We start from the raw sequence: 23,626 nt of genomic DNA on the forward strand, positions 1-23,626 counted from the left end.
TGGGGGCACGTCGCCCCCGCGGAGGGGAGACTCGCAGGAGACCCTGCCTCCCCGGACACTGGGGGGAGAGGATGCCATAACTTCGAGACAAATGGGGGGCACAACTGAATCCCAGAGACCCCCAGATGCACAGGGAGACCCCCGGAGACTGGCCGCGGGCGGGCGGGCGGGCGGGCGCGGGCGACGGCAGACGGGGGGCAGCGGAGTGGGGCGCCGGGTCAGCTTCAACGTCCAGAGAGACGCCCCCGGCGGCCCCGACGGACGGAGCCGGGGCGCGGGGCGCCGCTGGCGGGGGGCGGGCCCGGACGCAGCTCGGGGGACGGGGCGGGAGGGCGGCGGCCCCACCTTCGCGGAGCCGCGCGAGGCCGGGCCCGGGGGGCGGGCGAGGCAGGGCGGCGGCGGGCAGCGAGGCGGCGGGGGGCCTCCGGAGGCAGACCCGAGGGGCCCGGCCGACCGCCCGCGGCGCCCCCCTGCGGAGGGGCAGGAGCCGGCGTTCTCGGCGCGGAGCGGGGCGGCCCCTCCCCAGCCTCGACGGCGGCAGAGCCGGCCGCCCCGGGAGGGGGCGCGGGGGGCGCCCCCAGCCCGCCACTCCCCAGGGACGCGCGCGCAGGGCCCCGCGGGAGCCGCGGGCAGGACGCGCCGGGCCCGGGGGAGCGGGGCAGCAGCCCCGCCGGCGCGGTCGGGCCCGCCGCGCTGGACCCAAAGTTTGCGGGGCGAATCAACGACCCAGCCGGACCCGGAGACGCGGCGGCGGCCGCGGGGCGGGGGCTGACAGGCCCCCCGGCACCCCGGCAGGGCTGGGGTGCAGAGGGGCGGGGGAATGGCGCGGCTCGGCTGCCCCCCTCCAGCCAGCCCCGGAGTGGGCGTGCGCACGTGTGCGGGGGGCGGGCGCTGTCCCGCGTCCCGGGGAGGGGGGGCTCCTTTAAGCCGAAACCCCGCCCCTCGGTCGTCCTGGCAACGCCTCCCCCCACCCGGGGCTCCCACATTTCAGCAGGTGCGGGCGCTGGAGCTCCCGCCGCCGCCGCCCGTGCCTCCGGCTCCCCGCGCCCCTGCCTGGGCTCTTCGCCCCGCTCGCCCGCTCCCCCTGGCGGAGCGGGCGCGCCCCGGGGTGCGGCCCTTGGCCCCGCGCGCTCGGCACCCCGCGGGCCTCGCCCCTCTCCTCGCGCCGCGGGAGCTCGCGGGCTCCTGCGCTCTCCGGAGTCCCCGCGCCTCGCCCTCCACCTGTTTGCCCAACGCCGGGTCCCGGCCCGGGCGCGGGTCCTAGGGCCATGGCGGGCCTGGGCCCCGGCGGAGGAGATTCCGAGGGGGGACCCCGGCCCCTGTTTTGCAGAAAGGGGGCTCTGAGGCAGAAGGTGGTCCACGAAGTCAAGAGCCACAAGTTCACCGCTCGCTTCTTCAAACAGCCAACCTTCTGCAGCCACTGCACCGATTTCATCTGGTGAGGGCAGGGGCTGGGGAGCGGCTCCCGCCACAGCCAGGAGAGGGTCCGCAGCCCCGCGCCTTGGGCTCCGCCCAGACCTGGAGTCGGAGGGAGCCGGGGCCTGGGCCCAGCGGCGAGGGAGGAGGGCTGGGGGCCTAGACTCTGAGGGCCGGGGCTGGGGGCCAGACTTCCCAGCTCCTAGAAAGAGGAGGTGGCTGGGCGCAGACTCCTGGGTCCGAGGGGGAGGGAGGACCCGGGTTGGCAGGCGGGCCCGTCCCCGTCTCCGCGCTGACCGCAGACCCTTGGCTCTCGGCAGGGGGATTGGAAAACAGGGCCTGCAGTGTCAAGGTAAGAGCTGGGGCCTGGGCTCCCGGGACCCTCAGGAGGGTGGAGGCTGGGGCCGGGCCGCCGAGGCTGCTTGACACACGTGTTCCCTGGTCCCCAGAGAGGCGCGGGGGAGCCCTGGGCGGGGGGTGTGGCAGAGACACAGCCTGAGCCTGGGAGGGAGCTCTGCGGAGGGGCCACCGCGGAGGTGGTGCTGGGGGCCCCTCCCTCGGCCGGCTCCAGGTGGGGACAGATATTTGGAGAATCGGTTGCTATGGGAACAGGGCGATTTGGAAAAGGGGAGCTGAAAGGCGGGGGGGGGGGGCCTGGAGAGGCAAAGTCAGAGCCCCCCCCCAGGCTGCTGTCACCATGACAACACCCACCGTCCTAGGCAGGGGCAGGCGGGGTGGGGTCACTGATGGGCGGGAGGGGGCCGGCAGTTATGAGGGGCAGGAGGGGGGCGAATCTTCAAGCACCAGCTGCCACTGCTGAGAACAGAGTGAGTCAGGGAGGGGGGCGGGCCTGCAGCGGGGGCCCCCAGACTCACTTCTGCCCAAGTTGCTGCTTCCTCCATTCTGTCTGCGGCCGTTTCTCGGCGCTGGCTTCCTTCCCGCTGCTTCTCTCTTCTCGTCCCTGCGGGCTGTTTGTCAATGAGACCCTCTTCTCTCTCGCTCTCTCTCTCCCTGTCTGTCTCTCTGTCTCCCTCTGGCTGCGTAGCGGGTGTCCCTTGGGGTCTCTTTCTGTCCTCGGGTCCACGCTTGCCTTTCCATCTCCTGGCCCCACTCTGCGTGCTGAGACCCCGCCTTTGCTTCTCTCTGTGGAAGTCTGTGTGGGGTCCCTGTCCGGCTCTTTCTGTCCTCAGAGGTGTCTCTGTGATTCTCACCTTCAGTCTGCAGCTTTGTGGTTCATCGACGATGCCACGAATTTGTGACCTTCGAGTGTCCAGGTGCCGGGAAAGGCCCCCAGACGGACGTGAGTGCCCGGACGCCAGGTTCTCCCTCCTCGGGCCGCGCCCCCGCCCTCACCCCCTCAGCGTCCGTCCCAATTTCTCCTGCTATTTTTATGGCTGGGCGGGGAGGGGGGCTGGAGAGAGAGGGGGAGCTAGTCTGGCCCAGATTCCCTGCCCTTGGCCTGGAAAGGGGGAAGGGGACGGGGACTGAGGCAGGCCTGGGACACAGGTAGGGGACAGAGGTGGCAGCGGTGAGAGAACCCAAGATGGGAACTGAAGGGGGTGGGCTGTGACCCAAGAGTCAAGAGATGTAAGGAACAGCCAGGACAGAGAAAGAAAAACGTGGATTCTGTAGAGACCCTGAGATAAAACAGAATGTCAGAGATGCAGAAAAAGAGAGACCCTAATCCAGAGACGGGGGGGGGGGGGGGGGGGGGGTAGGGGGTGGGCCAGAGAGAGCCCCACAGGAGGAAGGTAAAGGGGAGACCTGGGGAGAGAGGCAGACAGCAGATGCCCAGAGGGAGACACTAGCACGCGCAAAGCTCCAGCCTGGGGGTGCCCGGAGAGAGAAGCCCAGAGAGAGCCCAAAGCCACAGGCTCACATATGCGCACACACCCACACCCATGCACACACACACCCCCATGCACAGACACGCACAACCTCTCTCTCTCTCCCTCCTCCCCCATCGGGCACTTACAACAATAGTCAGCCTCCCTGTACCCCTCCTGGTCCCCTCCTTCACTCTGTCAGGGCTCTTCTCCCTGAACCTCACCTCCGGAAGATGGGGCTGACAGTCTAGTGTGGACCGATAGAACATCCTGCAGTGATGGGAATTATTCTGTCTGCATTGTCCCAAGTCCAACACAGCAGCCATGCACAGCTAGCACTTGTTGTGGGAGGGCTGGACATCTGAATTCCATTAAATTGCAATTAATTTAAATTTAGATGGTCACACCTGGTTCCTGGGTACCCACGAGCCAGCTTCCAACTGGACATCCCCAGGCTTGCTCTGACTGTGCTAGGAAGTCAGGTGGGTTATGGGTTAAGGGTCTAGCCCAGGGCGTGATACAGGTTTGGAGACAGTTTAAGGATCAACAGGGAGAGAGACAGAGAGACAGAGGAGCCACAGAAATCCATGAGCCATTTCACCAGCTTGGCAGCTGAACATCGAAGTTCGCAGAGAAGGTGTGACTTCCGAGAACCTATCCTGAGCCTCCCAGCCACCAGCACCCGGGCCTGTAATTGACTGGCCACCTCACCTGCCCACTTCCATGCCAGCACTGCCTCCGGCTGACCCAGTGCTGATCGCAGGCTCTCACCGGGTACCTTGTACCAGCATAGATTGAACCTGGTGAGGTTCAGCATTGTTCCTGTCTCCATCTGAATGGAGGCTCCTGAGGTGGACACCTGATTAAAATCCTGCAAAGGGGTTCTATGACCTTCCAAATGGCCTTTGCCCTTCTCTGCACCTCTGGAATGCCTCACCTCTAAAATGGGGGTGCTTAGCATGCCCACCTCATCAGATTCTTCTGAGGGCTCAATGAGTCCCATAGTTGGGACAGTAGCTGACATATAACAAGAGACAAAAGATGGGCTGTTAATGTTGTTAAAATTATTACTATTGCCAGCGATAAAACAGGTGACTAGTGAAGGGAGGGAAGTATTTCCTCTTGGTCACGTCGCTTCTTTTCTCTACTTAATGCTTTTGATCTTATTGTAAGGAACACGGATCCAGGGCTTAGGATGGGCTAAGGACTTAGAGCAGGGCTTTATTTCATCTTCCTAAGGGGCCCCTTTCCAGGGACGGCTTGTGGCTCTCATTTTACCAGAAGAAACCAAGTTTCAGTAAAGGGTGGTATGTGCGTGGGGGGCAGGGGAGACACACACATCTGGGTTAGTTGGCACAGTAAAGATTTGGACCAAGCTTCTATCCATGGGTCCTGTGGCCAAGTGTGTGCCAGGTACCCTGCTGGGGCTTTCACACCCAGGATCTCATTTCCGGCTACCACAACCCTCCATGTTAGAGTGGGCCCTTAGGGGCAGCTGGTGATCTTTTGAGGCCCAGAGCCTTGAAAGAGATCGTGGCAACTTCCAATTCCCCCCCACTCCCCCCACTGGGGAGTGTAAAACAAAAGTTGAAGAGTGTCCTGAATTTTCACCCTAGGGTAACTCTTGCAATACATTCTTAGAAAAAGGCAAATATCAAATTAGTGAACACTCAGTCATCGCTGGGGGTGGAGGGAGGAAGACTTTATCTGGTGCCCTAAATTCATGTTTCATTGGATGCCGGACATTTAGCACTGTTTCAAGACAGAGATTGTTTATTTCTACTGGGCAGAGGACGATGCTGAGGCTCAAAACTGGGAATGGATGAGCCCAAAATCACACAGCTGGGAGATGGCCTAGCTCTTATTAAACCTGGGATTATGTGGGACTGCAATAAAATCACTAATAATAACTAGAGCAGTAACAATAGCAGCGGGAGCGAGAGTACTGAGCGAGCACATTTCACACGCCAGGACCCAGCACACGCTGCAACTCTCCAGCTTTCACTTCCTCACCTGGCTCCCCATGCCTGCGAGGTCATTTCATACTGTCCATCCCGCCAGGGACTCAGAGGAAGTGGACCATCAGCAAGCCCACATTGGCATAGGCCACAGTGGATGCTCTGGGGTTCGTGGTGGACCACAAGTCTTCAGAGAATAGCTTTAATGGGCGGTGGGGCCGATAGGAACTAAGGATCCTTGGAAGCTGCCCCCCCCTGCAGGTTCTGCCCAAACACCACCTAGTTGGTGGGTCCCTCTGCTTCAAATCTCAACCCCCTCACTGTGCTGGCATCCTCTCTCCTGCCTCATGTTTCTTCCAGAACTCTATCACCATCCACCATGCTGTTAAATGAAACAAAAGTCTTTTTCCCCCGTTCCTCAGCACTTGGCAAGTTATTACGGAAAGAGAAAAAGGAGAGACTTCTGCATAGACACAGATGGTCAGAGAGCTGCTGAAATAAAAGTCTTAATGCTAGTTACTCAAGGAGTTTATTAGGTAATCAAAGTGAGCATTCGAAGCTGGGAGACAGTCGCAGATTTTTTTTCTCTGAGAACCGCTCTGACAATTGTAATTTTGAGTCAGTTTATATACTCGTTACGGAGTAGCACACATGCAGAAGGAAAAGAATGATGAGTCACTGACCATAAAAAAAAAAAAAGTCATTATTCTTGACAGGGGTTTTCATTTACAAGTTGAGCTTTTCCATTTCCTAAGTTATCTTGACCTAAACGTAGGTTGATGCTATCTATGTGCAAAGGAGGGCAAAGGCTGGGGGTGATTTTTGGTCTTCTGAAGAATGCACTGTGGAGCTGCAGAGGCTGGGTACCTCTGGTTAAAGTCTTCTTCTTTTTTAAAAGATTTATTTATTTATGCATACAAGAGCTGGGGTATTGGCCAGAAGTCGGGGGGAAGGGTGAGAGGATTCACCAGAGACAGAATGGGGAGCAGAACAGGAGGACTGACTGAAAACCACTGCTGAGGGGAGCAGGAGGGAGACAGGAGAGGTCTGCTGCGCCCTGTGGGTCAGCTCCCTGGCCGGGGATCGAACTCGTGCTACAGTACCTGGCGCTAGCTTGATGGCTTTTGATAACCCCCTCTTTAACCCCTTCGCCACCAGGGAGGCCCCTGTTAAAATCTCGTTAAGGGGCTCTTGGGTCATCAGTGGAGGCTGCAGCCTTTCTGACCTATTCTTCTCTGCCCCCAGGACCCCCGGAACAAGCACAAATTCCGCCTGCACAGCTACAGCAGTCCCACCTTCTGCGACCACTGCGGCTCCCTCCTTTACGGGCTGGTGCACCAGGGCATGAAATGCTCCTGTGAGTCTACACTGGCTGCGCACCCCAGAACTGGGCGCTTGCGGAGCCCCTCCAAAGGCATAGCGGCTAGGTTTCGGAAGCAGGAGGGGATGGAGTCTGGGCTTGGGCGCAAGGGCTGCAGGCCCATCCCGGGTTTGTCTCCGCAGGCTGCGAGATGAACGTGCACCGGCGCTGTGTGCGCAGCGTGCCCTCTCTGTGCGGCGTGGACCACACGGAGCGCCGCGGGCGCCTGCAGCTGGAGATCCGGGCTCCCACCGCAGATGAGATCCACGTCACGGGTGAGGCCTGGGCCCTGGTCTGGCTACGCCTTTCACCCCAGTGGGCAGCGCCGGTTGAATTCTCGTGCGCCGGCCACCCGGGAAGGCCATGCCCACGCAAAGACCACACCCCCATACTCCTCACCCCGCCTCTAAGGGCTGGACATTCCCTGGCCACGCCCCCTTCATAGCACCTCTGGCCACTTTCAGAGCCTCTTAATGGCCTTTCCAGGCCTCATGGTGCTTGAGAGGGAGGGCTTATCACTGGTGATGTGGCCGGTCCTGACACCTGGACGCCAAGGGAGGAAGGGGCTTTGGGTCTAATCTCTCCCCCCACCCCCATTCCTTGTGTCCTCTTATACCTCCCTCAGCTCTTAGAATGTTTATTTTTTTTTAAAGATTTATTTATTTATGCATACAAGAGCTGGGGCACAGGCCAGAGATGCAGGGGGTGAGAGGATTCACCAGAGGCAGGGTGGGGAACAGAACAGGCAGACTGACTGAATCACACTGCTGAGGGGAGCAGCGGGGAGACAGCTGCACCATGTGGGTTGCTCCCTGGCCGGGCCGGGGATCGAACTCGTGCTGCAGAGGCTGTGGATTGCTTCATAGTGCGGTGCTTAACCCCTTGCGCCACGAGGGAGGCCCACTTAGAATGTTTATTAATGTCCACTACGTTTTGAAAAATTTCCTCCACTTTTTGAAAATAACTGCATTTCACCCTTTCTTATGGCTACATAATAATACTCTACATTGATCCAATCATTCCTCAGTGGACATTAGGCTCCCCCCAAGGCCCGGCCACTGTAAAAAATGCTGCTGTGAACTTGGTGGAAGATACAGGTTTTTTTGTTGATGGTTTCATGTTCTGTGGCTAGATGCCCAAGAGTGGGATTGCAGGGTCCTGCAGTATTTCGCTTTTTAGTTTTTAAGGTAAATCCAGATCGCTTTCCATATGGCTGCGCCGGTTCGCACTCCCACCAACAGTGTAATACAGCTCCTTTTTCTGGGCATCCTTTCCTGCACTCTTGTTGGGGGTCTTTTGAATACGTGTCCTTGTCAAGGGTGTGAAATGGTATCTCATTGTAGTTTTCATCTGCATCTCTCACTTTAGAAGTGACAATGAACATTTTTGACCCTCTGCGTGTCCTCTCTGGTGAATTCTCTCTTCATTTCTGGGGCCCATTCATTAATTGGGTTATTTGGAATTTTTACTGTTGAATTGCATGCCGTTTTTATGTGTCTTGGATGTTGTTTCCTTATCAGTTGTGTAGTGTGCAGATATTTTCTCTCACCCAGCGGGGTGTCTATTTAATCTCCTTGAAGTAATCCCAATTGTTTATTTTTCTTTTTCATTCTCTTGCCATAGGGGTCGAGTCTCTCAAAATATCTCTATTGTTGATATCATGGAATGTATCGCCTATGTTTTCTCCTAAGTATTTGATCGTTGCAGTTCTTATATCTAAATCTCTAGCCAGTTTGGAATTTATTTTTGTGTATGGAGTTAGCAAGTACTCCAACTGGATTCTTGGTGTGGCTTTCCAATTTTTCCAGCACCATTTATTTATTTATTTAAAGAGATTTTATTTATTTTTGCATAGAAAAACTGGGGTGTAGGCCAGAGGGGTGTGTGTGGGGTGTGTGTGTGAGGATTCACCAGAGACAGAGCGGGGAACAGAACAGGTGGATATACTGAAATACACTGCTGAGGGGAGCCGTGGGTGAAACAGGAGAGGTCTGCTGTGCCATTTGTGGCTTAGCTCCTTGGCCTGGGATCGAACTCAGGCTGTTGTGGTGGGCCGTTGCAGAGGTAGCACTGAGACTTAACGCTCAGGCTACCAGGGAGGCCCCAGCACCATTTATTAAAAAGACTGTCTTTGCCTTAATTTATGATCAGAGGTGCTTTACCATAGATGAGGTGCTGGCATGTATGTGGATCTATTTCTAGACTTTTGAGTCTGTTCCATTGGTCCATGCATGTATTTTTGTGCTGATACTGCGTTGTTTTTAATACTCTTGCTTTAAAATAAAGTTTGAAGTCAGGTAAATGGAGAACCTCCATTTCTCTCCTATTTTCTTAGGATGGCGTTTGCAGTTTGAGACCTTTAGTAGTTCCACATAAATTTCAATATTTTGTGTTCAGTTTCCTTGAAAAATATTGCTGCTGTTTTGATGGGGGTTGTGCTAAATTTGGGCAGGAAAGTCATTTTGATTGCTTTGAGTCTGATTTCTGCTTCTCTGGAGGAGGAAAGTGCTGTTGGCTCTCCCTGTCCTCTGGCTATCAGAGAGGTAAGAGATCAGACCTGTAGATCCTGAAAAACACAGCTGAGAACATGCACTTCTTTTTTTAAATTAATTAATTTATTTGTTAAAGATTTATTTATTTATACATACAAGAGCTGGGGCACAGGCCAGAGATGCAGGGGGTGAGAGGATTCAGCAGCAACAGAGTGGGGAACAGAACAGGCAGACTGACTAAAATACACTGCTGAGGGGATCAGCAGGCGAGTCAGGAGGGGTCTGCTGTGTCATGTGGGTTGCTCCTTGGCCTCCCAGGGATCAAACTCCTGCTGCAGAGTCTGCGGATTGCTTCATAGTGCGGTGCTTAACCCCTTGCGCCACCAGAGAGGACCCTCTTTTTTTTTTTTTATTTAATTTTTATCTGTGTGCATAAGAACTGGGGTATAGGCCAAGAGGTGCAGGGACCGAGAGGATTCACCACAGACAGAGTGGGGAGCAGAACAGGCGGATCTATGGAAACATTGCTGAGGGGAGCAGCGGGGAGACAGGGCTGGTCTGCTGTGCCATGTGGGTCAGCTCCCTGCTCAGAGATCAAACTGTTGTTGCAGTGGCTGGCGATAGCTTCATGGCACTGAGACTTTAACCCCTGCGCCACCAGGGAGGCCCAAGAGAACATGCTGACTGGAAGAGAGAGTGAGGGGCCTCTTCCTGCATCTCTGACTCAATCTACCTTCCTTCCCTCTCCCCTCAGTTGGAGAGGCCCGCAACCTCATCCCCATGGACCCCAATGGTCTGTCTGACCCCTATGTGAAGCTGAAGCTCATCCCAGACCCTCGGAATTTGACAAAGCAGAAGACCCGGACTGTGAAAGCCACGCTAAACCCTGTGTGGAACGAGACCTTTGTGTTGTGAGTCCAGGGCCAGGGCGGACCTTGATGACTGAGAGAGAATGATCTGCGGGGCCCATGACCCACAAGGCCCTAGAGAACAGGTGTTAGGACAGAGGCGTCCTCTGGGCAGAAGTGAATGGTGGGTAAAGGGGATGGAGTAATGAGGGACTCACTTTAGAGGAAGACAGATTGGGGGTGGGAGAGAGAGACAGAGAGAGAGAAAGAGCTGGTGGGAAGGAGAGAGTGAGAGAGATCTCAGAAGAGGAACAACGCCAGAGACACTCAGATGGAATGGTGGAGGGATGCAGGCAGAAGGATGGTGGCGGTGATGGTGGGTGGACGGATAGGAGGGAGAGAAAAAGAAGCCAAGTGGTGCAGAGATAGCAGGACAGAGACCCAGAGGGAGAAGAGAGCTGTGGAGGGAAAGGCCAGGGATAGAGGGAGGGAGAAAGCTGTCCAGGTCTACTTAGGCCCTGACATGGGGAGAGAGCCCCCCTTCAGGAAGGTCAGAGGTGGGGAGACACAGGCCCAGCCCGCAGGGCCTGCACGCCTCCTCCAACACAAGGGGGACGCCGGGAGCTGGCGCCCTGACCCATTCATCCCGCCTGCAGCAACCTGAAGCCCGGGGACGTGGAGCGCCGGCTCAGCGTGGAGGTATGGGACTGGGACAGGACCTCCCGCAACGACTTCATGGGTGCCATGTCCTTCGGGGTCTCGGAGCTGCTGAAGGCACCTGTGGATGGCTGGTGAGTGGCGGGGCCTGGTGCCCCACTCTGTGTCTGCGTGTGGTCTCCCCTCAGGCGACCATCTTTCTTACTACCTCCCTGCTCCTCCCTCTCCTTATCTCACTCTCTCTCTCTCCATCTCTGTGTCCTTCTTGGTGTCTCTCTCCTCCCTCCTTGTCTCTGCCTGTCCCGCTGGGTGCCCCTCCCCGCTCTGCTCTCTGTCTGCGTGTCAGGTACAAGTTACTGAACCAGGAGGAGGGCGAGTATTACAATGTGCCGGTGGCTGATGCTGACAACTGCAGCCTCCTCCAGAAGTTTGAGGTACCCAGAGTGTGGCTGCCCACTGGGAGAGTCCCCAGCGCCCCCAGTTCAGGGCTGGCCAGGTCCTCAGCCTCCTCAGTGCCCACTGGGCCTGGAGTTACCATTCCTGAGAGACCCTGCAGCTACTTCGCCTCCTTTTCTTTTATTAAAGATTTATTTTATTTATGCATACAAGAGCTGGGATGTAGGTCAGAGGTGTGGGGTGAGAGGATTCACAGGAGACAGAGTGGGGAGCAGAACAGGGGGGTTGACTGAAATCCACTGCTGAGGGGAGCAGCGGGGAGACAGGAGAGAGGTCTGCTGTGCCATGTGGGTCAGCTCCCTGGCCAGGGATTGAATTCAGGCCACAGTGGTTGGCGATAGCTTCATAGTGCTGAGATTTTACCCCTTGTGCCACCAGGAAGGTCCCTGCGCCTCCTTTTCTAAGGGCCTCCTGCCCTAGGGTTTGACGGAAATTGTAATTCCTACCCATCTCATGGCTTGGGAGTTTTGGGGCCTCTCACCCCACACTCTAGGGCAAGCTGCTATCTCTTTGGGGGCTCTGACTCTGCCTTTCCCCTCCCCAGGCCTGTAACTACCCCCTGGAACTGTATGAGGTAAGTAGAGGCTGTGAATGGAGAGTTTTGTCCCTGTGGTCTGTTTCTCCCTCTGCACCTCTCCCTCCCCCGCTCTGTCTCTATTTCCACGCACTTGTTTGCTGTGGTTCTTGTGCTTGCTCAGTAGCCCTAAAGCTCCAGCTGGGGTTGGAGCCTCAAGCAACTCCCCAAAGTAGGGACACAGTTCCAGATTCTTAAATGCCAGGATGATGTGTTCTATTAGAAGTAGCCCAGGGCACCGAAGAAGAAGAATAGAGGAGGTGCTAATCGCTCGGGGGAAGGCATCAGGGAGGACTCCACTTAGGAGGTGACACCTGAATGGATCCTTGCGTTGTCCTGTCTGTTTATCTCCCTGGAATTTCTGCAACTCATGTTCTCACCTATTTCTGAAGCGTTACCTAAGCCAAGCCCTGTTCTGGGAGCAGAACCAGGCCATTCCCTGGGGAGCTCCTCTTTCCATGTTGGAGAAAATTATAGCTAGAGACACTCACGCCTAAGAAATGTGTTGGATAATGGAGATAACATCAGGCTGCAGGGAGTCCCAAAGCCCCTAGCCCCTTCTGGGGGAATGGGAGGCAGCTTCCCAGGGGGGCCAGTCCTGGAGGGAGTACAGCAAGTCCCTGGCAAAGGGGAGGGAAGCCAGACTCCAGACCCTAGGAAGAAAAGTTCTCTCGCTAACTTATTCTTTCAAAAACCAATTTGTTGAGCTCCCTCCATGTGCAAGGCGTGGTTTAAGCCACAGAGGATACAACAGCAGGCAAGACAGGAAAAAAAAAAAATCCCTGCTCTCCTGGGACTTACAGTCAGAGGAAGTGGAAGAAAGTCAGAGAATGAAGTAAATGCTAATGCAGACAGGCATCCCATCAGTGCTGAAACGCATCCTGAGGCCATTTCCTCAGCAGGCAAAGTCTAGGGTGTAATCCCACATGGGGCCTCCGCTCTCCTGGGCTGGGTGGTGCAGCCACTGTCCCCCTCGCATGGACGAGCCTGTGAAGACCACTGTCAGATGCAAGTGCAAAGGCCCTGGGGTAGGAGCTGGGCAGGGGTTTCTGCAGCACAGCATGGAGGACAGGGAGGCCGAAGGGTAAGAAGCAGGTGATGTCAGAGGGTACCTTGTCAGTCATTGGAAGGAATTTGACTTTCAGACCAAGTAAGATGGGAGGACATCAAGGGTACCTGAGGTGATTTAGATTTGAGCTAGATGACCGCCTGTGTGCAGAGAGGGAGGGTAGAGGGCACTGGTGGAAGGAGGAAGAGGGCGACAGCGAAGACCCCAGGGAGAGCTGGGCACCCGTGGTAGCCAGCAGCCCTCTTCTCCCAGCCCTCGGTCCGCTGCACACCCTCTTGATGAGATCTGTGTTCCTGCCAGCTGCTGGGTGACAGTGGGGAGACAGGAAGGGTGGAGACACAGTCTCCGGCTTTAAGTAGCTCAGGTCTGTGTCACACAGAACCTGGAAACACAAGTCATCTCAGCAGGGAATTTCCACAAGAGTGGAGGCCTTACAGGCATTGTGGGGGCCACAGGAGCCTTTAGCCCCCAACTTGGAGGCTATCCAGGGAGGTGACCTTCGCAACCCCAAGGACAGGGAGCAGCTGAGGAATCGCCAGGAGTAAGCAAACACCAGTGGGCTTCCTTTCTCCAGGAAAGGAAGAAGAATGCAGAAACGCGCACTGGGGTTTTCAGGCCCAGTTGGGCGTCCTCAGGAGCGTTTGCCAGAGAGAGAAAAAACAAAACATTTCAGGGGTCTCGCTGCAGGCTCAAGCACCTACATACCACCAAATCCCTGAGGTGGCTGTTTTGAATGAGAGCTGGCTGCTTGGAGCTGGGATACGCAGGGAGGAAATTCAGGTGCAGAGGTATAGCCTCTTGCCCAGTTTTTCACCACTTCTGCAGCAGAGGTGACATTCCTGTGCTCTCACCCGACAGAGGCTTGGCCGCGAAGACCTGGAAGACAGTGGGTAAGATCTGGAGGCAGGAAGGGGGGGACCATGGGATTAGGTGTCTGATGTGGAGTGTTTGTGAGTAACAGCATGGCTGCTGGTGGCTGGTCCTGAAATGTCCACTATTGAGAAGCTGGGGTGTTGTTTTGCACCCTCAATCTTTTGGGGCTTAACAGGCTCCTTTGGAAACTAGGGATTATGTTTTCCAAGAAAACAAAACAAAACAAAATAGATGCACATGATAGTGCCTTTTCTTTTCTTTTTTTTTTTTTTTAAAGATTTATTTATTTATTCATACAAGCACTGGGTACAGTCAGAAGCGCGGGAGGGTGAGAGAATTCACCAGAGCCAGAGTGGGGAGCAGAGCAGGCAGAAGGACCGAGGTACACTGCTGAGGGGAGCAGCGGGCGGCAGGAGAGGTCTGCGCACCATGTGGGACCCTCGCCGGCGGCCAGGGATCAAACCGGGGCTGCAGAGGCTGCAGGCAGCTTCGCAACCCAGCGCTCAATGATAGTGCCTTCATTTTCTTGCCATTCTTCATGGATGTCATTGATGAATTCCTTCATCTACAAGTATTAATGACACAGCGCTAGCCCAGCACTCAGTATGTGTCTAGAAGAAAAGCAAACAGAAATGGCCCTTATCATGCTGCGCTCTGGAAACTGTCCGAAGCACTGTGCATGCTAATTTATTTCATCTTCGCCAGGTCCCTATGTGGGAGCTACTGCTATTATCCCTGCCTTGTAGTTGAGGATATGGAATCTGTATCCAGGTGGCAGACTGCTTTTCTCCACAAGATTGCAGCGTTTGATAAAAACCCATTAAGCCCCAGCTCTTCCCCATGCACCATTACTGTGTTTCAGAGAACAAAACAGACCCCAGCCTTAGGGAACTCACAGCAATCAAATAGATGTAGATGACTAAGAAAAGAGTGACAATGGAGCTCTCAGTGGTGGCAGGGGGCAGTGAGAGAGGCAACTGACCTGGTTAAGAAAGCCTCTATGCGGTGGCTCTGGAGTCAAGGTCTAAAGCATGAGGAGCTGGGGACTAGGAGGAAATTGGAGGGGTGAACTTTCCAGCGAGAAGGAGGAGCACGTCAAGGGCCCTGGGGTGGGAGGGAGGGCAGGGTGTCTAGATCAGGATGACTGGACCATGGAGGGAGGCAGGACAGCAACCTGCAGGGTCCATTTGTGCCTGGTTTTGCAAACCATATGGAATAAAATCTTAATGCAGGGCTGTTTAAGGGCTTAGGTGTAGGGGCACAGGGGACACATGACCCAGTTTATTTATTTTTAAATTGACCCCTCAGTAGAGCATGCCTTAGAAAGGGTAGCCATCACGTACAAGTGTGGACGCTAGCCCAGCAAGTCCCCTAGGGGCGGTATCACAGGACGCCCTCCTGAGGACACAGCAAAGGCCTGGAACTTAAAGCCAAGTGAGCGTCATCCAGGAATTCCTAACAGATGCAGATTCTCAGACTGCACCTCAGATTTAAGGGAACATAAAGCCTGGGGGTGGGGGAACATTCTCAGGAATTCCAGCTTAGCAATTTGGAGCACGGAGACCCTGGAATTGAACTTTTTGCATTTTTTTTTTTTTCCTGGCTCTGCTTTTCACACACTTTTCACTGACTTTGGGATAGTTAATTAACATCTCTGTGCCAGTTTCTTCTTCTCTAAAACGAGGTGGATTTTTCAAAGACAAGGTCAGAGAGTAGGCTAGCTAAGTGTTGGCCAAGTAAATAAACCCTCTTGGCTCTGTAAATCGGAGAAGGTTGTTGAACCAAGGAGCAGGGGTGGGGACAGTGGTTTTCCCTGTCCGTTTCTCCCCAAGCCTTTCATTCTTGGATATTCCCTCTCAGGGGCGTCGCCTTATTCCTGTCTGGGGTCTGACAACTCCCCCTTCTCTCATTTCTCTCGCAGCGGGTCCGGATGGGCCCCTCGTCTTCTCCAATCCCCTCCCCATCCCCTAGTCCCACCGACTCCAAGCGCTGCTTCTTCGGGGCGGGCCCTGGACGGCTGCACATCTCTGACTTCAGTTTCCTCATGGTTCTAGGAAAAGGCAGCTTTGGGAAGGTTGGATTCTGGGGCTCTGGGGGTGGGAGTGGAAGCAGTGTGGGGAAGGTCCTATTTCTGACCCTTGGAGAAGATGGCCAGGGCCAGGCTCAGCACCAGGCTACCAAGGCCCCAGGGTCTCTGGGGAGAACCACCCAGAGGCAGGGGTTGGCAAAGTGGGGAAGCCCGGTGCCCCGAGAGAAAGGAAAGTCCTAGGGTTCTGTTTCTCCGTGCGCCTGAATCCGTAGGTGATGCTGGCCGAGCGCAGGGGCTCCGACGAGCTCTACGCCATCAAGATCCTGAAGAAAGACGTGATCGTCCAGGATGACGACGTGGACTGTACCCTGGTGGAGAAACGCGTGCTGGCCCTGGGGGGCCGAGGCCCGGGAGGCAGGCCCCACTTTCTCACCCAGCTCCACTCCACCTTCCAGACCCCGGTAAGGAAGGAGGAAACTAAGGCGGACTCCAGAGTCCTGCCTCATGTCGCGTGGATAGGCCGGGCTCAGCTTCAGGGGTCTCCGCTCACGGCAAAAAGTCTGAGACTCATGCGCTCAGCCTGGGCATGGGTGGGCCTGGGCGCTCGGTGGGCGTGGCCTGCAGGTGCGCTGCAGGGGCGTGGCCGGAAGGCTGGGCCCCTCGGTGGGTGTGGTCAGCATGCAGGTGCGCTGCAGGGGCGTGGCCTGAAGGTTAGGCCCCTCGGTGGGCGTGGCCTGAGTGAGCTTGGTCTTGAGTGGGTGTTTTTTTTTTAAAGATTTATTTATTTATGCATACAAGAACTGGGGTACAGACCAGAGGTGTGGGGGGATGAGAGGATTCCCCAGAGACAGAGCGGGGAACAGAACAGGCAGACTGACTGAAATACGCTGCTGAGGGGAGCAGCGGGCGAGTCAGGAGAGGTCTGCTGCGCCATGTGGGTTTCTCCCTGGCCGGGGATCGAACTCGTGTTGCAGAGGCTGCGGATTGCTTCATAGTGTGGTGCTTAACCCCTTGCGCCACCAGGGAGGCCCTTGAGTGGGTGTTTTTTGAGTAAAGGATTTTGAGTATAAGAAGGCGTGTGGAGAATGGCTGTGAGTGGGAATGCCTACAGTTGAGCTCCGAGGTGCTCACTCTTGGCTTCTGAGTGTAGGACTCATGAGAAATGGGGCGTTTCCCCAGGATTGTGGGATGGGACAGGAGTCAGAACCCTGAGGGGGTTGAGAGGCTGTGTCTCCACTTCCAAAAGGGCACAGCCAGCTCCCCAGGTTAAAATAAATTATTGTTGTCGAGGGCGGCTTTGGTTTGATGACCAGAATTGCATGTATGAGTGGGTGGGTGTGGAAGAAGTTGTATCCCCAGGACTTTCTTTCTTTCTTTTTTTTTTTTTTTTTTTTTTTTTTTTTTTGTGGGACCCTCGCTGGCGGCCGGGGATCGAACCGGCGCGGCAGAGTCTGCGGGCAGCCCAGCGCTCAACCGCTGCGCCACCAGGGGAGGCCCAAGATTTATTTATTTATACGAACAAGAACTGGGGTACAGGCCAGAGGTGTGGGGGGGGGGTGAGAGGATTCACCAGAGACAGAGCGGGGAACAGAACAGGCAGACTGACTGAAATCCACTGCTGAGGGGAGCAGCGGGCGAGGCAGGAGAGGTCTGCTGCGCCATGTGGGTAGCTCCCTGGCCGGGGATCGAACTTGTGCTGCAGAGGCTGCGGATAGCTTCGTAGGTTGCGTCCTAACCCCTGCGCCACCAGGGAGGCCCCCTATCCCCAGGATTTTTAATGAGTGAAGGGTCTCAGTCTTCAATGCTGAGGGCGCAGAACCGAACCAGCTGATAATTCAGTGTGTGGGGATGGGATGGAGGAAGATTCAGAGTGGCCGGCCTAGAATCGCCAGGGCCTCCCCGTAGGCGTGACCAGGCCTCTGGATTTCTGACTGGGTGAATCTGGAGCCCCCCACGTGTGTCCCAAGTGGGTCCCACTCCCTGGTGGGCGTGTCCTCGCCTCTAAGCCCCGCCCACTCCTCCCCAGGATCGCCTGTATTTTGTGATGGAGTATGTCACCGGGGGCGACTTGATGTACCACATTCAGCAGTTGGGCAAGTTTAAGGAGCCCCACGCAGCGTGAGTCCCAGCCAGGAGAGGGGTTGGTGGCGTGGGAGGGGGGTGCGAGGGACTATGACGGGGAAAGCGGGGGAGGGATCCAACCTCTGACCTCTGACTTCCCCCCCCACTCTCTTCCAGTTTCTACGCAGCCGAAATCGCCATCGGCCTCTTCTTCCTTCACAATCAGGGCATCATCTACCGGTGAGCAGCCGTGGACCTGTTGGTCACCTAGAGGGGAAGGGATTCAAACTCACAGCTCAAACTGGCTGAACTCAACCCTTTCTGCAACCTCTGCCTCCACTCCCCTGCCCTGTCCTAGGGACCTGAAACTGGACAATGTGATGCTGGATGCAGAAGGGCACATCAAAATCACTGACTTTGGCATGTGTAAGGAGAACGTCTTCCCCGGGACCACCACCCGCACCTTCTGCGGCACCCCAGATTACATAGCCCCCGAGGTAACCTGGATTCCGATGCCCTTGGTGCTTTCCATGTTCGCTGAGTGACTGTGGTTGGTTGTCTAGTATTCTGTGTATCTCTAGTAACTGGGGGGCTGGTCCTGGGGTCTTTACGTGCATGGTGGGCGATGTAGCGTGGGCTCTCTGGCTGGGCAGAGGCCTGTGCGCCTAGCATTCTAAGTGTGTGTGTGGGGGGAGCTAGGTCTCTAAATAGGCAAAGTGGGCAGGACCAATTAATAAGGATTCTAGAGCTCAGAGCCTGTTACTGGACTATTCTAGGATGGGGTGCAGAGTGGAGCGATTTCCAGTGTACTCTGCGTGCGTGGGGCTGTCTCCCTAGAACACTAAGTGTGTGGAGGCTGTCTCCTGACTCTTGCAAGTGGGTGGAGTGTTCTCTGCTTTTGTTAAGGGGGTGGAGCTAATGATCTGAACGTAAATAAGTGGGTAGAGAGCGTGTCCTGACTTTTCTCAGTTAGAGGAGGTGGTATTGGTGGTGCCATCCTTGCTCTTCCCAGGTGATTCAATGCTAGGGTCCAAGGAATCAATGTCAGTGGTTACAAAACCTAGCTGGAAATCAAAACCACCTGGGAAAATTTTGAAACACACACATATTCCTGCCTATTGAGGCTGAAATTCTTCAGGGCTGGGAACATCTATTTTTAAACAACCTCCTAGATGAATCTGAAATGCATCCAGATTCAAGATGCTCTGGTCTCTGCTATTTAGCCCTATGCACCTGATATTGTAAGGACTGGGTCCAGGTACCTAAATATTCAAGAACAGGGGAGCATGTGACTTGACCCTTAGATAGTCTCTTGATTTCAACCACGAGATGCTCTAAGTAAGTAAAGTTTGTTTTCAACATTTTCCAAAGGATGAAACTCTGGCCAAGGATTCTGAGTTGGAAGAGTCTGTGCTGAAAGCACAGTGGGTAGGGTGTCCAGGGTGTAAGGCTAGAGGCGTCCTGGGCTTCTTAGAGCACAAATCCTGATTCTTTGCCTCTCATCCCTTGTTCCTGACAGATCATTGCCTACCAGCCCTACGGGAAGTCTGTGGACTGGTGGTCCTTTGGAGTCCTGCTGTATGAGATGTTGGCAGGACAGGTAAGGGAAGCCGGGGGGAAAACTGGCTTGTCTAAAGGCAACAAGGAATGGGGTCCCATCTGTGATATGGAGCAGATCAGGAAGGTAGGGCTAATCTGCGGGGAAGCGCTGGCCCGTCTAGCGCTGTCCTTGGTCCTGAAGCATTCTCTGCGCACCCGTCAGGTGATCTGCAACTTTGTTTTGTGCCATGGGTCCCAGTAGTAATTTGGTAAGGTTTAGGGACCCCCCCCTTAAAGTTTTTAAATTCACAAATAAAATGGTAAGATTTAAGGAGAAATCGATCATACTGGAGTATGGTTATTAAAACTTACAAAAGTAACAAATGTCAATTAAATATGTTTATTTGAAAGGTATAGAGTTGCCTAAAATATTAAACATTGGGAGGTGGACATATAGGAGATTTATGATTAGTGAATTAAATAATATGTTTTAACAGTAATTGGAGGTAAATAGGAAGGTCTGTCAGCAATTTTGAAGTGGAGATTACTGATATATTAAGGTATCTGCTTCTCTAATACAATAAGAAAATATCTGTGATTTCTGCTGGCAATAAAGTCACAAGTGCTACTGTGGAGCGGGTTGCCTATATTTTTAATTGAAGAAAATGTCCATTTAGAGACTTTAAGAGATGGAGATGATGCATTATTCCCAAGCAAGATCAGAGACCCCCCTCTATTGTATACCCAGCTCCTCAGTTCCCAAAGATTAAGAAACCTTGCTTTGGGTTGCTTTCCCTAACCCCAAAGACTGGAGACTACTGATTCAACCAGGAAAAATGCTTTTACAGTTTTCCCCTGCAGCTTTTCCTCTCTTCTATTTAAATGACATATTGCCTCATTAACACCCTGCTGATTTACACCTCAGATAGAGACAGGACGGCAAAGAGGTACAGAGAGCTGAAGCATCTGAGATAAGAAAGGAGGGCATCTGAGAGGGAGAAAGATAAAACTCTCCTCTGTGGTTAGTGGGGGGGGGGTGTTCATTTCATGGTGGGTGATGAGGGTGTGGAAGGTGTCAACAGGTAGCTTGCCAAGTCTCTGACTAATCACCCTCTCCTTCCTAGCCCCCCTTTGATGGGGAGGATGAAGAAGAACTGTTTCAGGCCATCATGGAACAAACCGTCACCTACCCCAAGTCACTGTCCCGGGAAGCCGTGGCCATCTGCAAGGGGGTGAGAGCCCCCGACTCCCAGATTCTCCAGTGCACCCCATTGCTCCCTTCCAGGACAGCCCATGTGGTGTCTCTGTGCACATTAGAGCAAGTGCCCATTCCTTCCATCTGCTGGAAAAGCTTGTCTCATGCTGGGGCCGGCATATGCCCCTGCTGCTCTTCTCCCATTTTCTTTTTTTTTTTTAATTTATTTATTTATGCATAGAAAAACTGGGGTACAGGCCAGAGGTGTGGAGGGTGAGAGGATTCACCAGAGACAGAGCAGGGAACAGAACAGGCATATCTACTGAAATACACTGCTGGGGGGAGCAGCGGGCAAGTCAGGAGAGGTCTGCTGCGCCATGTGGGTGTCTCCCTGGCTGGGGATCGAACTTGTGCTGCACTGGCTGCGGACAGCTTCATAAGTTGCGTCTTAACCCCTTGCGCCACCAGGGAGGCCCTCTCCCATTTTCTTTTTCCCACTACTCAGGGAAGTGCAGGAAGGCTAGGGCCTGTCTCCCCAAAACAGGGTGGGCCCAGTGAGCCTAACTTCTGCCACTTTTCTTGGATGAGTCTCTGAAACTCTGGGAGCCTCAGTTTCCTCTTTGGGGGTTAACTCAGGAGAAAGAGCCTAGTCTAGCAGCTTTCAAGAGATGTTAGCACAGTCTGCCTCTAGCTCCTGTCTCTGTGGGCTGCTGTCTCGTCCATGTGCCTCCATCTACATTTATATGATGGGGGCTTTCTGTGTCTCTGCCTGTCCTCTGTGTCCTTTGGGATCTCTGTCCACAATCTGAACCTCTGTCCCCTGCCTCTATGTTACCCCTCCCCCCAACGCCCAAACACACACACTCACACTCTGTCTTGCCCTTCTCTCTCCGGATCTCTCTCCTCCTCTTTTTGGGGGCTCTTTGTTCTGATCTCTGCTTCTTATCTGTTCTTTTGCTTCTCCCTGGGGGTTTGTCTGCTGGGTCTTCATTCTCTTCTCTTTCTGGGTCTCTGCACACCCCCCCCCCAAATCTCCTCCATCTCCTACTTTCTCTGGGTCTCTTTCCTTCACTCAATCTCTGTTCCCCTCTTCTGGTCTCAACCTCTCTCCATCCCCCTCTGGTGTTCCCCTCTGTCCTCCTCCACTCTGTCTGGGTTTCTCTGTCCTGGTCTCTCCCTTTCTCTGCCCCTTGCTCTCTGGGTGTGGCTCCCTCTTGTCCCATCTCCGTATTCACCTCTTTCACCTTCCCTTTCTAATTTCTCCTGCCCCCACCCCTGCTCCCCCTTGCTGTCTTTTCCTCTCTGGATCTCTTTGTGGGTGTCTCTCTATCCTTGTCTTTCTTTTTCTCATTCTCTGGGCCTCCCTGTCTGGGATTCTGTCCGTCTGTCCGTCTTTCTCTGTGTTTTCCACAGTTCCTAACCAAGCACCCAGCAAAGCGCCTGGGCTCAGGGCCCGACGGGGAACCCACCATTCGTGCCCATGGCTTTTTCCGCTGGATCGACTGGGAACGGCTGGAACGACTGGAGATTGCGCCTCCATTCAGACCCCGCCCGGTCAGTCACCTTTCTCGCCCTTTAGTTCGGGGTGGGGGGGGGGCAGGGGCAGTGAGCTCCAGTACCTGCATGTGGAGGTGGCCTGGGGTTCCTTGTGGGGAGACCCCCTAAAGGGAGAGGCAAAGGTTATGAGGGATGTGCAGAGGCCCAAAGGAGACAGGAGGTGAATACGGGGTACATAGATGGACACCCAAGGAGGGGGCAGAACTTCTCAGGTTGTCCTCTGGGTATTTTCCACAGTGTGGCCGCAGCGGCGAGAATTTCGACAAGTTTTTCACGCGGGCAGCGCCTGCATTGACGCCCCCAGATCGCCTAGTTCTTGCCAGCATCGACCAGGCGGATTTCCAAGGCTTCACCTACGTGAACCCCGATTTCGTGCACCCGGACGCCCGCAGCCCCATCAGCCCAGTGCCTGTGCCAGTCATGTAATCTCACCTGCAGCCGCTAGGTGTCGCCATCGCCCCCGCCGCCACACCGGTTTAACCCCACTGCCACCCCTTTCTGATTCTATATCTTGCTCCCCAATAGTCTGGCCTCTGCCCTGTGGGTGCTAGATGCCCACCCAAGCGCTCTTGGCATTCTAAACTCCATACAGTGTCTAGAGCCTTCCCGTGTTCTGGATTCTGCTGTGCTGAATAGTCTCATCCATCTCAGGGTTCTGGACTCTACTCCACCAGGTGCCAGAACCACCTCCTCCATCCCAGCCCCCTGGGGTTCTAGACTCCGTCTTGGTAGATTCAATGCCTCTCTCTTTTTTTCCTTTCTGGGAAATAGTCTTGTGGGGTAGGCTGTTCCAGACTGGATTTCCAGAACCAGCCCGCTACCCAACTTTGAGGCCCCTCCCACCTCCACTACATTCTGGAGCAAGTGGGGGGCTGTGCCTCCTGCTCCAGTGCCCCTCCTCTAGGCTCTGGGGTTCCTGGGAGATCTGGAGGACTCTTTCCCCAACTGTTCTCAATCAGCTTTTGGTCTAGACTTCCCCATCATAAACCCATCCCTGCTCGCCTGCAGGTGCATGGCTCAGTCCTGCTCGGACCCTCATCCCCACCCACCCCTGCCTGCCACCACTCTGGGGACTCCCTGGTCCCTCCTTCTCTACTCTCTACATCTCCCACTGGCCACCGCTGCTGGAGAATAAATTTGGGATGCTGATGCTGAAGTGTTTGGATGTTTTCTTCTAGGCTTGGAGGCTGAAGGGGCTGCGGAGGTGGGAAGTGACTGTACATAGAAAAAAAAAAACCATGAAGAGACAGGGGGCGGGGTGGGGGGGAGATGGCGGCAGAGAGAAGGGGAAGCACAAAAGACCCATCAGCGAGAGAAGATACACACAGCAGCCTGGGGCGGGGGAGGCACAGGGGACCGAGAGGTAGACGCACACCCCTGAGAGTGGCTGGCACACGAGCACGCACATAGCCGCCGGGAGCAGGACGCGAACTCACAGACACACGGCCACGTGCTGAGACCCAGCACCTGGGAAATCAAAAGCGAGCCTCCCGCGGGAAGACGAGGAGACTCGGTCGGAGGGAGAGACCGAAACCCCCCGCACCTGCGAGCTGAGGAGCCGGCGACGGAAGCCGAAGGCGGGGGACGCGCGCTCCGCCTTGACCCACTTGCGAGCCGGAGGAGCGGCGAGGACTCCGGAGAGACTACACTTCCCGGCACGCATCGCGCCAGACCCTTCCCCTCAAATGCGGCCCCTTGCCGTCAGGGCTTATGGGA

The 23,626-nt window shown here is 55.2% G+C and overlaps 1 protein-coding gene across 1 annotated transcript; it reads left to right on the plus strand.

Annotated features, from left to right (window-relative positions):
* Positions 1–1,254: 1,254 nt before the first annotated feature.
* PRKCG (protein kinase C gamma) lies at positions 1,255–23,061 on the plus strand. The gene is made up of 18 exons (XM_037517169.2): positions 1,255–1,438; positions 1,737–1,768; positions 2,634–2,716; positions 6,446–6,557; positions 6,704–6,835; positions 9,807–9,963; positions 10,557–10,691; positions 10,904–10,991; positions 11,558–11,587; positions 15,451–15,603; positions 15,831–16,019; positions 17,585–17,676; positions 17,797–17,859; positions 17,978–18,116; positions 19,139–19,219; positions 20,283–20,390; positions 21,767–21,907; positions 22,148–23,061. Exons 1-18 carry the CDS (start codon positions 1,269–1,271, stop codon positions 22,334–22,336), a joined length of 2,094 nt encoding a protein of 697 aa, XP_037373066.1. The 5' UTR covers positions 1,255–1,268; the 3' UTR covers positions 22,337–23,061.
* Positions 23,062–23,626: the final 565 nt, after the last annotated feature.

This window comes from Talpa occidentalis, unplaced genomic scaffold (genome assembly GCF_014898055.3).
Source record: "Talpa occidentalis isolate TD23 unplaced genomic scaffold, MPIMG_talOcc4v2.1 talOcc4.17, whole genome shotgun sequence".
NCBI lineage: Eukaryota > Metazoa > Chordata > Mammalia > Eulipotyphla > Talpidae > Talpa > Talpa occidentalis.